Source organism: Triturus cristatus, chromosome 3_2 (assembly GCF_964204655.1).
Source record: "Triturus cristatus chromosome 3_2, aTriCri1.1, whole genome shotgun sequence".
Classification (NCBI taxonomy): Eukaryota; Metazoa; Chordata; class Amphibia; order Caudata; family Salamandridae; genus Triturus; species Triturus cristatus.
In genome coordinates this window covers 568,462,688-568,475,456 of record NC_140584.1, presented here as the reverse complement: position 1 = coordinate 568,475,456, position 12,769 = coordinate 568,462,688, and the positions used below count along the sequence as shown (strand labels likewise).

Sequence of the window (12,769 nt, the reverse complement as noted above, 5' to 3'; positions counted from 1 at the left end):
TGTCTATTAATTTTATTTAATGTTTGATCTTTCAAGATCTTTTATTCATTGATGATGTTTTTATCTGATGTTATCCGCCAGCATAATGATTTAATGTATTTTTAAGCTGTTTTACCTTAGTATTTATGGAACCGTTAGGATGTATTTGCTTTTATGACATGCTGTCGAATAAAGCTTTTGAAACTTGAAAACTTGCATGTGCTGCAACAGTCGCACGTGACAGGATAGCCCTTTAATGACAGGGGCTGTTTAGTGCATAGTTCCCAAGAGCAAAATGTCAACATAACAAAGGGCAGGATCGGTGCTGCCATGATTTCATTCATAAGACTGGAGTAGAACTGAAAGGACAGATAAGAGCAGAGCTTCCCACTAGCATCTGCCCCTTCTCCTGTAGGTTACATTTCATTTCTGCTTCCCTCTATCTTCCTCTAACTGCTTCTTTCCACTTCTGTGTTTTTCTCTCTCTTGCTCTGGATTAAAGTATGTTAAGGAAAAGTAAGTACCAGTCCCCACCGGCTCAAATAAAGCATTGGACCAATGACACTCTATTTGGGGCCTTAGACAGCAGGCGGCGGCTGTCTCTTCATGCTGAAGATGATGTTGTGCAGCAAATCCCTTTGAATATGTTATTGTTTTGGGGTGAGGCCCCGTTTGCCCCCTGCACTGCAGGCTTGAGTTGTTTCCTCACATTGAAGTGACTGTTCTAAAGTAATATTGGCTCAGTATAACTTTTTGGGTTGAGCCTGAGCAGCGCATGCGCTGCCCTGCGAGGCATGCTGTATTAGAGTATTCACTTGAAGCTCCGCCCACTCTCCGTCTATATTTTTCATCAGCTTGTGTCTTTGTACTTTGTAAATGCTGACTTCTGATTCGGTAATCGGTTTGTTAGTCCCTCCTTAGTACCGCCTTGTCTTCATTTGTAACCTCCCATGAGGACTGGCCCTTTTACTTCTGTTGTTACACCGTCTGTGTTGTGTAGCCTGTAAGCACTATTTCTTCAGTGAGTTTTGTCTTGCTGCAGGGACAGCGTGCTTTGCAGCAAAAGTCAGCGTGCCATGCATGCTTTTACTTCCGAAGCAGGCGGGACAATGGCGGCCGCTTCTTTGCAATGCCATAGGTCTCGCATTTAGGAGAGTTTGAGCTATTGGCATTGTAAATGACAATAGCTTAAACTCTCGCAAATGTGACACCTATTGCTTTACAATTTTTGTTTGTGAGTTGTTTCCAATCGCCCCGTTCAGCGCTTGCACTTAATAGAGGCCATGCTCCTTTCTTTAGTAGCGGCTTGTCTAAAGTAAGGGCCGTGGCCGCTATTAAGTGCAAGCGCGGCATGGGGCGCTTGGAAACAAACAATATTTGCAATTCAATAGATCTTGCATTTGCGAGAATTTAAGCTATTAACATTTACAGTACTAATAGCTCAAAGTCTCGTAAATGCGAGATCAATTGTATTACAAATGCTTGTTTCATCTGATGCTGCATAGCCTACCCATGCAAAATCATGTTCCATAAAATTGCAACCTCGCTCATAATACAACTGAACTTCGATGTATCCACAAAACACAGTCTTAGTGGATGATACCAGGTCCTTTTCACAGCAAGCAGTTATTACAGCACGCCGGTCTTCCCTCTGCCTATGGCACCTCTACTGTTGGATGTTCGAATCCAAGTAGATACTCGGTTTTGTGAAGATGGGCAAGGGGCCAAGGCGCTAGCTCGCAGGCAACGGAGACAGGTGCGGGCCGGATTGGACTGGTCAGGTTCAGCGGCCAGTGGTGGCCACGTTTTTTTAATTTTGCGGGCTGCCCAGCGAGCAACCATTGGTTGCCACATGACCAGCGGGGTCCCCTGGGCAGTCGTCAGGGGCGGCAGGACACTTTAAATATGGGCAAGGTTACTGGATTGCTGCTTTGTTGCCCCTGGCGGCCGCCCAACGTGACCCTTGCCCCTTTTTTACAAGCACCAGAGTTCTTCTTTTCCCCACCCTCCCATCCCTGTATTAGGTGCACTTGGTGGGTGCCTTTGATCATTGTTGGTAGTGGGTAGGGTCAGGGGAGAAGTCATGTTTGGCAACAAAACATGTAGACAACCTGGGCATCAAGAATATAAATGAAGGGCACACAGGTTTTATTGAGGAAAAACATGTTTTCCACTTTCAAATCATTTCTCTCCTGCGAAGATTTTGTTTCTAGAAATACTTTTAAAAAACATTCCCAATTGGCCACAGAGCGACAATTATGAATGACACTGAGACCACGCCCCCATCTTATTTCACAGCAGACGTCAGTAAATTGTTTCAGAACTTGTTGCAGAAAGCGGCTGCTCCAGCAGAACAGGGATTCCTGTGCTTGCAAAGGTATAGTCTGTTGCCGTCGTGTGGCCGAGTAGGTGTTTTCTATACTTGAGTTTGCAGTTTTTATTCCCAAAAAATATTAGCTTAGTGTTTGTTACTCCTTAGACTGAAATATCAGCTAAATTCTCTCACAGGTATTTTCAGCACAGGACACATTTACACTACTGATTTTGAAATTAGTCTAATTGAAATGTAGCTTTTCATGTTTCAATTGCTTTTGCTGTTAGGGAAAATGTGTGGCCTGTGAACCATCACTTGTATTGCAAACATGAATCTAGAAGAAGAACGCAGACTGTGTGTGACACTCTGGCCCCTCCCTGCTCTAGTCTCTCGTGCCCTTATGCTGCCTGTCTATCTTGTCACCAGGTCTCTGGCCCTCTCTTGTAATCCCATGTCAATGAAACTATTTCTCTTTTTATTATGCGCTATGGTCACTCAGTCTATCTCTCTCTTCCTTTTTCAGGCTTCTCTCTCACATCATTGGGTCTGTCTTTCCCTGCCTGCGGGAATCTCGCTCTCTGTCTCTTTCTCTTCATCCGTCCCTCAGTCTTGTTCTCTTTCTTATGCCTGTCGGGCTTCAGCCTTTCTTTCTTATAAGCCACCAGATCTCACACTCGCTCTTTTGCCCTCAGCTCTCCCTTGAGCCCCTCTATTGCCTGTCTCTCTATACACCCGGCCTCTGACACTCCCTCACTCACTGAGGTCTTTAACACTCTTCTATTGTGCCTGAAGTCTCAACTTCGTCTTCATCTGTGTATCGCCAGCTCTTGTGCTTATTTTTCTCCTGCTGCCACAGGCCTCGCTTCCGCATCCGCATCCGCATCCGCAGGGGTCCTCCTTTTCTTCTCCTGCTCACCCCATTCTCATTCCACTATGTTGCCCCTAGACCCACTTTTTCAATGTCCCTGCACCCTAACACCACCATTCTCTCCTTCCCTCGGGTCTCAGCTCTTCATCTCATCTTCTGCCCTCAGTTCTCACTTCTCACCCCTCTCTACTGCTACTGTTATTACCTGTTTCTCTTTAGCCTCTCTCTCATCCCACTCTCGCGGTACCCACCAATGCGCATCAGACTCATTCACACTCACTCGCGACTGGGACTGGGGGTTTTCTTTGTCAGTGCTTAAAAAAACATAGCCCTCAACAGCTACAGGCTTTGCCAATGCTTGTTTAAGTAGCCCTTGCTATACCTGTCATAGTTGCTGATCTCTTTTGTTTCCCATAAGCTATCCACCAGATGAAAGGAACAGGCGTGTCAGTAACTGGGTGGATTTTTTAGTGGGGCCTTATTCGTAAGTCCCCGACATCGTGTAGCAAAACTTTATCTATAGATTTTGAAGGATGCCGGGCGTTCACAGTTACAGCACTAGATGGCAGCAGATCAGCGCTACAATGTATTCTCGTCCTCTTACTCCCACTACCCCTCCTCCCCCGAAGTCATTTAACTCAGAAACAGGTGTTTTTCACCTGTGGGGCCTGGAATGATGCTTTTGACTCAAACCCTGCATACATTTCTGATATGTCTGCATAAGAATCTCACCGTCTCGCGACATTCCCACAGAAAGACATTTCTGTAAGCGGCAGTGTTGGCAGCGATTTCTACTCGTTCGGTCAATCAAACAGTTCTTCTGGCGAGGACACGAGTATGTGGCATTACTCTGTTGACTCCTCCGGAAAAAGCCCTAGAACACACAAACAATATTGGGAAAAATGAAAAAATATATACTTTTTAGCATATTTTGTGAGATATCTCGCACTGTGGGTAAAATAAATAATATTCACTGGCTTCTGCACTTAAAGGGATGGTATGAGGGCAGAAAAGCATTACTTGTGTTGTGTTTGGCTTCTCATGCGTTTAGTGGTCATGAAGATGACATTGTTGGGTTCCGGGGGAAGAGAAGGTCGCAGACAAGTCTTCCCCCAGGGGAACTTTGTGAGGGGCCAGAAGGACAAGGTGGGGAGGGGGTCAAGAGGTTGGGCAAAGGGAGGGATTAGGGTGGGCTATGAAGGTGTCGGGAGAGGAGGACCCAGTCTCTTCCTGATACCTAGCACCGCCGGGCAGGGAAGTTTAATTTAGTCAACCCACCCACCCTACAAGTTATAGGGGAAGGGTGTGGGTGATAATTTAGTGTGCCAGTTTAGGACAGGTTGAGGGCGGTTGGCGCAGCAGTACTTTGGAGGGGTGGTGAGTCACATATGGGCGGATCCACCCCTCGTGGGTGGGAGGGTACACAGGTGACTGATTGCGTAATGCAATGAGCAACGGAGGAAATTCAAGAGAGGATGGCGGAGGGCAAGTGAAGCGGAGAATGGGGATATGGAGGAGGTCGCACAGTGAAAGAGAGGAGTGTGGTTTGAAGATGGCTGGGGAGAATGAGTGGTATGAATATGAGAAAGTAATATACTTGCAGTTATGTTTTTGTTAATAAAGTTAATTGTTGCAACCTTGTTCTAATAAAATGACCTTTTACGCTTCAAGTAACAGCGTGGAGTGTAGTTATTGCGCGAACGCAATTTGAATCAATTGAGGGGCAGAAATAGATCACTTTAAACAGGTACTTTACGAAGCACGGGCACCATCTGCCATATCAAAGCAAATAGAGTTCAAGAGGAAGAATGTGACACGCGAGGTGTCAACCTGGAACTGCCAAGAGAAGGATGTGTGAAACAGGAGCTGCTTTATAAGCAAAGTCAGGCCGACATACTAGTCCGATCATAAGTCTATAAAAAGTGTTAAACGCAAAGGAGAACAACATCAGTGCGGGCCACTGCAGCTTGGAAGGGGGGGCTGCATTAACCCTTGAGAGGGCCCACACCCATTAGGGGTCCCCCACTTAGCCTAATGCTAGTGAATACCTGTGAGATATGGGGTACTCGGGGTCCCCTCTGCACATTCTGTGATGGGGAAAGGGGGGGTGTGGAGAGAGTTCGCCACTGTGGCTACAGTTTTTGGTTTAGGGTCTGAAGCAAACTCACAAATCCTGCGTCAGTTCATCTGCTTCCATTTTACGGCGTTCCCACCTAACTGCCATGGTATAGTTACCAGAGACAAATAATCTTAACGAAACAAACTATATTTTATATTTGCAAACTGGCCTCGGCTTACACCTGTTTATGAACCTCCCCTCCATTAACCGCTTAAAGTGTGTGTGTGTGGAAGGGGGCATTTCATCCTGTCAGCAGAGGAACTTGAGGAGAGCGGTGAAAGAAGAACGCCCTTGTTAGGTTTTTGCTTCCAGCTGATAGTCCCGTTTTTTTTTTTAATAAACTAAAATATTTTTTGCTTAGCTATATTTTTCATCAGATTAAGTAGAACCACAGAAGATATAGACAAGGAAACAAGCCATAAATCTGCTTTCCAACTAACTACACAAGGAGAAGACATGCAAAAAAAAAAGGTTTTGGAGGCACACATGGCCATGTCATTTTGACCTTACTTGAGCCAGACTTCGGACATCTCCTACTCCGAGCTTTCTCACCTTTATCGATGACTGTACCATGACCCCACTATCCATTACATTCCCTTCATTGAGCCCCGCTTCGGATCTAGCTTGCAGATTGCCCTGCCCGTTGACGACCACTTTTTCTCCAGAAACGTTTCTCAGCCAGAAGGTAAACTTTCAACCAGGACAAACCTGGTACCTGTATCCAGCCCGCTTTGCATTGCGGTCAGCCTTCACTTTTGACTTTGACCTTGTCTACTGCAACCAGAATACCGCTGTTTGCGCTTTCTGTTTTTTGTTGCTATTTTTATATAAAAGTGAACAAATCCTCTCTCCGATTCTAGTTAATGGATTTTTGTTATTTTGGTGTCATTATATTTATTAAAATATACTCTATTTTTCTAATTTGGTTTTGGATTTTTCTTGAGTTATCACTTTATTACTATATGAGCACAGCATAAATACTTTACATATTACCTCTAAGTTAAGCCTGACTGCTTTGTGTGAAGCTACCAGAGTGTTAAGCATAGGTTTATTTAGTGACTGTTGTGATTCACCCTGACAAGGACTTGGATTTTTGTTTGAAGTGAGTTCTCACCCCCTATCAACTTATAATTTCTTACTGTGTTTTTGGGCTGAAAGAGAAGAAGAGACCTGATCAGTAGAAAGTCTGAACATCATCTGTGTCTTATTTGTATTGAAGTAAATTTGACTCCTGTGTTGTATCATTTATATGGCAGCCTACAGATCTTAAAATAGGAGAACGAGAACATTTCCCTTTGGTGTTCCTTACACTGTGCACATATATTGTCACGGGCAACCCATCCAGCATGACTTAACTAGGAGGATTCTCAGGCTGGTCGCACTCCATAGATTTCCCATCCTCTATGAAGCCTCAAGTTGAGCTTGGGAGCCACAGCTCATTGCTTAACTCTTGACATTTCTCCCTATTGCTCCACAGCTCATTGCTGAAACTCTCGACATTTCTCCCTTTTGGGCTATCTCTAATGAGAGAAGTAAGTAGGAAGAGTTCTGAATGAAGAAACTAGGCAGTCTGATGCAGCTGTGAAGGAACGTTTAATATATATTGTAATGCCCTTAATATTAACAATACAATATGTTCTTTTTGTGCCTTTGTAAGTTAGCAGAGATGGAGGAGGAGATGGTGAGCAGGGTAGGAACGGGTGGATAGCAGGAGTATTATTAGAGGAGGTGGACAGTGATTGGTATAAGAAAAGTGGCAGTAATAAGTGTTGAAGAGGGCGTAAGTAAACAAGCTGCCCTAGGTTTCATCTTATTTCATTCGTAAATTACCCACCATATTTTCGTTCAGTCATTTTAAGCTATATTTTTCTACAGCATTAAAACCAAACAGTAAAGTTGCTATTTTGCTGCTGTTTTGACTTCTCTGACCCCTGTAAACTTCCATTCCTTCCCATTCCATTCCACTGTTCTTAAACAGCATCTTCCCCATGCCGCCCCGTGACAGTCCAGCTTTGCTCCTGCCGTCCTAGTGCTCGATAGCTCTGCCTCACTCACCTCCTAGCCCATGGCCTGTCATGGCCCTTCTTCCCAACCCATTCACGAACAGTTTTGTCTGCTCAGTCCTTCCACGCCTGGCCATTTCATCAATTCTCTCATTGAACTTCAAATCAAAGACCTGCTGTATCAATGAGGAAACGATTGATTCTGCAGTCAGCTGAAAGGGACTAACCGAAAGAAACAAATTTTTTCAAACTGATGCCGCGCACTAACACACCACGGAGGACTAGCGTAGGTGTGACGGAGGTGAGCGAGAGAGAAGACGGGAGATCTGGAGGGTACGGGTAGGCCTGAAGGAAGTAGGTGTAGGTCGGAGGGTGGAAGTAAATAAAAACACTACCTAGTAATCCCATGTGATTCTAACTGCCCAAAGAATCTGTGAGCAGACATTGAACTGCACAACTATAACTTTCGCAAACCCGGATGAACAGATGGAAGACAGTTTAGGTCCTGTGAGAGTTACTGAACTTCAGGTACTAGACAGGGAGTGCTCCTTGGTAGTTCAAGGGTTGTCCCCTATCCTTCAGTCTCTTTGTACAGCCGATCATTGACTATGCCAAGGTGTGCAATCCGTAATGGGAATATGATGTCAGTTGGCCAACAAACCATTGGGGACTAGATGGAAGCTTATTTAACAAAAGAAGACCTGCCTCAAAATGAACAACAACCTTTTTCTTCAAGACACTGGAGGGGCGAATAGCACCTTTTCAATAACTCCCTCACCGGCACGACTCACTGCCACTAATCCAAGTGTCTTTATGTTCAATTTATAACCTAATGTCACTACACCACGGAAAGAAAAGAGATTTCCAAAAAAGTTCGTAGAGAAAAAAGGGTTAGGAAGGCGAGAAAGTACCTCACGGTAGAAATACCAAAGGGGGCTTGCTGGTTGGTACTCACTAGCACACGCCAGACTAGATGGAAGCTACCATCTCCTTTCTCACTAATGACACTATTTCCACAGGATAACGAATGCACATCACACCAAATCATGAATATATGTTAACCGAGAAGCAGCACCAGCTCTCTAACCCCACAATCAGTGTAAAACTCACAGGAGGGCCAGTGTCTGGAGCGAAAGTTTGTTCTCGTCTCCAGCAATACTTTACAGATTGGATCGTTCACTTATTCAATGGCAGCTATTTAGCGTACCAGGAATGTACTCCGAACACGGGATGAAATGCACATCTGGAGAAAACAACGTGACAGGTATACTGGCTGTTAGTCACAAAAATCAGCGGCACCAGGAAAGATTTAGCAGACAGCTATGGATATGACCGTTTGGGGGCACTTTTACTGACATGTTCATGAAAAACGAAACCCATCAGTTTAGGGAACTGACGCTTTCCTTACGTTATTATATCTCCGTTCCCCAAGTTAATTCGCTTGGCGTTTTCCTTACAGGGCTAAAACAAAGTACAGAGAAATGGCAAAAAGCAAGTTTCTATCTGCAAGTCAGCAGGAAAGCGCGGATCGTAGGAGGGCTGGGCGACAGGGCTGCCATCTTCTCACGCGGGCCTCTCTTCCCGCGCTTTCATGATTGAGTGCTGCAGTTAGCGCGGCGCGGGCCCCCTCGTTAGGCGCGCGGAAGCCGAAGTGCACTTTGTTGATGTCACGATTCACGTCTCATCAGCACTCCCTCCGCTGACGCGCACAGGCCGCGACGACTGGCCGCCGTTCGGGCGCGTGACAGTTTTCACTTAATGAATTGATTCCTGTAGCTCATTAACATACCCCACTTCCACTTCTGTATACACATATGTCTTAATTAGCTGCTCATTGGCTGTTTAATTACTAGAAAACAGCTGACAGCTGCCAAGCCGCCTGCTAATGGCATCCGTTATGGAAAGGCTGTACACAGGCTCCTGACAACCGAGCCTTATTCATAAGCCTATGATTTATCGCCAACACTTGGATGTATCATTAGGTTCGGTGATTCTGATGGCAATTAACAATTGGAACCTCGCTGTTTGCTTTTCATTTCCAGCTTTTCTCCCAATCTAAGCATTATTATAATCTTTTTAAAATCTCTGGTTTAACGAAAACAAAATACTGACAGGCCTGTGCTGCGTTTATTAGCGCTGACAGAGTGAGAATTTTAGTCTCCGCAGACTTTACAGTGCTTTTCAAAGAACAGACACGCCCTTTCTCCCTTTGCCGAACATCTCTCTATCCGAACATCTCTCTATCCGAACATCTCTCTTTCCGAACATCTCTCTTTCCGAACATCTCTCTATCCGAAGCACACACCTTTGTGAACTTCCTAACTTAGAAAGTATGTAGCTGAGCCTTTTGGGACGCAATATCCCTTAGGTCACTGAACAATTTTGCTTTGCTCAAACTAAAAAACTCAAAACGTCTCTTGTATGATATAATAAACAAGCATTTACAATGCAATAGGTCTCACAATTCAATTATTTTGAGCTATTGGCATTGTAAATGTAATTGGTTTTTTTTCTCTTCGTGAAGCATTAATCAAATGGTGTAATGCAATATGGTAATAGCTCACTTTGTTGTAACTGTGAAATCTATTGCATTGCATTTGTACTAGTGTCAGTTTTGAACTGTGTTGGAGGCCTATTAAATGTTCTTCCCAGGTATGTACTGTTGCATGATGGTGTGTGGTGATCAGAGCTGGTCTTTTCTCAGATAGCGCCCTGGGCTAACCCAATCTTGGCTCCCCATCCTACTTGTCCTCTTTAATGGGCTGTGATTCAAACATTGTGAGGAGAAGAAAGAAGGTGAAGGGGCGAGTAGTTCGCATATATGAACCATGCGCTTTCCTTCAATACAGTGAAATATCCGGACACTGTATTCTGCATCACAAGCCCACTCCATGGCAATTGTAATTAAAAAGTAGAAATAGCATTTTCTTTCGTCTCGCTTACTCAAACGGCGTCCTTGTAGCTACGGAAAAAAGAATAGCCCGGCACAGACGTTAGCCGAGGGAGATGAGCTGACGCACAGGGTAAACACTGCGGGGAGCGGCGGGCTCACTGCGCCCCAATCATGGCAATCTTTTGCTACCCAAACCAGTACTTTGGTAGCTGGGACTTTGCTTGCAGTGGACTTGCTACATCATTGCCTCCACTGACCACTACAGAGAAATGATAGCACGTGGCGCGGGCTCGTGGGTGCAGCACGCGCTGCCAAAGCTGCTGTATATTTGTGAAGGGCCCACACCTAGTGAACCCTTTGAGGTACCCCACATTTGCGATGCACGAGGGAGGGCAGAAAACTACCATGGATTCCGAAACCAACTTTTCTTTCTCGTTGATTGTCCTAGTTCAACTTTTCGTGGCTTGCAAAAGTTTACAACCACACCACGAAATAATGCAAGAAACAAGAGGAAGAGTGTAAAAGTTAACGTCTTCAACACACCATCACCACCCCCCCACCTCGTCTAACGGAAGTGCAAATGAGGCACCATCAAGGATGTCGAAGAGAACACGTTCGACAGGGAAAAGATGGACACGGGACATAATATAGGCATCCCTCAACGAACACACGCAACACCATCACCACTGTGTCCTCCCTCTTTTTTCCAGGGGAAAAATTTACCAAAGTGCAATCATTTATTCTCAAAACACAAAACAAATATGGATAAATACCAATTCGATGAGCGAAAACAAATAGGGATAAATACAAATGGAAATATTCAAACAATTATTGCCATAAAACTGGGAGTTCGAATTATGATGGTATTAGGGTGGGTGGCGGGGAGACTACAGGCTGCAGATTTCAGAACTTTCCAATTGTCCTCCGTGCTCTGGCTGCAGGTTGAGTCCTTGGCACAGTGTGACCTGCGGCGCATGGCACCAGCCAGTCAAGTTCCCGCTCCCCCTCCTGGTCACCACCGGTACATGTCACCGGAAGGCCCGGGAGCCCTAATGATGATGGAGGGAGGGAGCGGCAAAGTACTTTCTAATTACCTTCCGTGCTCTGACTGCAGGGTGAGTCCTTGTGCACAGTGTGACCTGCTGCGCACGGCACCGGCCAGTAAAGTCCCCGCCCTCCCTCCCTGTCACCACCGGTACATGTCACCAGGAGGCCCGGGAGCCCCTGATGCAGCCAGACGGGTATAAATACCAGCACTGGCTTGAAACTTCTGCGTTAAAAACGGCCCAGCAGCTCCAGAGAGCCCAATGACCACCAGCCCATGTAGGGCCTTAGCGCACCGACGTCCGAGCAATATCACGAGGCGCTGACCGCGCCTGACGGCCCCGAAAGAATAGGCTGATTGTTCAAAGCACCCCAAGTGGTCTGACAGGCCATTCCAAAAGGGAAACTACCCAGGATGGTGAAGGGGCGATACATGAAGGGGGGGGGGGGGGGGGGAGGGCAGAAGGGTCTGAATGGAGCCCAGCAGTTCCGGTGGGGTTGTTGGGGGGCAGGGGTATAATACAGCACGCCCCCTCCGGTCAGTATTAGTGGACTGGACCACGGTTACCAACAGTGAACCATTCTCTTGCACAACGGCCTCCAGCCAGCAGCTGTCAGCCACGGAAACCGTCGCCCCCCCCAATTTCCCAAAATTAAAAAGGGGGGTGACTGGCGAGTGGTGCGTAAGTGTCTGACGTGTATGAGAGGGAGAACCGAGTGCCAATCACGAGTTTGTTTTGGCCCCAACAAGGGTGCCCAGATGTTCTCATGATGTAGGCTGCACTTGTTAAAAATATTGATGATGCTAAAAACAACACAGGCCGCAAAGAAGCTGGTGATACGAGGCCAAGAAAAACACTCTCCCATTAAACCGATTACAGAGCATAACATCACGGGTGACACAACAGCACAGTGGGTTCTTCACAGTCAGTGCCTCCAACCCTAAGTGGTCCGATGGGCTATTCCAAAAGGGAAACTGCCCAGGATGGCGAAGCGGCGATACATGAAGGAGAGGGGAGGGGTGGGTGGATGGAAGGATCCGAACGGAGCCCAGCAGCTCCGGTGGGGCTTTAGGGGTATAATACAGCACGCCCCCTCCGGTCAGTATTAGTGGACTGGACCGCGGTTACCAACAGTGAACCCTTCACTTGCTCAACGGCCTCCAGCCAGCAGCTGTCAGTCCAGGAACCATCGGCCCCCGATTTTCCAAAATTAAAAAGGGGGGTGACTGGCGAGTGGCGCGTAAGTGTCTGACGTGTATGAGAGGGAGAACCGAGAGCCAATCACAAGTTTGTTTTGGCCCCAACCAGGGCCCCTGGATGTTCTCACGATGCAGGCTGCGCTAGTTAAAAATATCTACGAAGCTAAAAATGACACGGGGCAAAGAAGCTGGTTACACGAGGCCAAGAAAAACACTCTCCCATTAAACCAATTACACAGCATAACATCGCGGGTGACACGAAAGCACCGCGGGTTCTTCACAGTCAGTGCCTCCAGACACTATGATTCATTCACTCGGACAGATGCCCTGGGCAGAGAGAGGGCACTT

At 46.3% G+C, this 12,769-nt stretch overlaps 1 protein-coding gene across 1 annotated transcript in view; it reads right to left on the bottom strand.

Annotated features, from left to right (window-relative positions):
* The window catches only part of RORA (RAR related orphan receptor A), a 256,702-nt gene that overhangs the window by 53,056 nt on the left and 190,877 nt on the right, over window positions 1-12,769 (bottom strand). Inside the window, exon 3 of the mRNA XM_085648298.1 lies at window positions 3,894-4,035. Coding sequence (XP_085504424.1) covers window positions 3,894-4,035 — 142 coding nt within the window. The remainder of the gene's footprint in view (window positions 1-3,893; window positions 4,036-12,769) is intronic.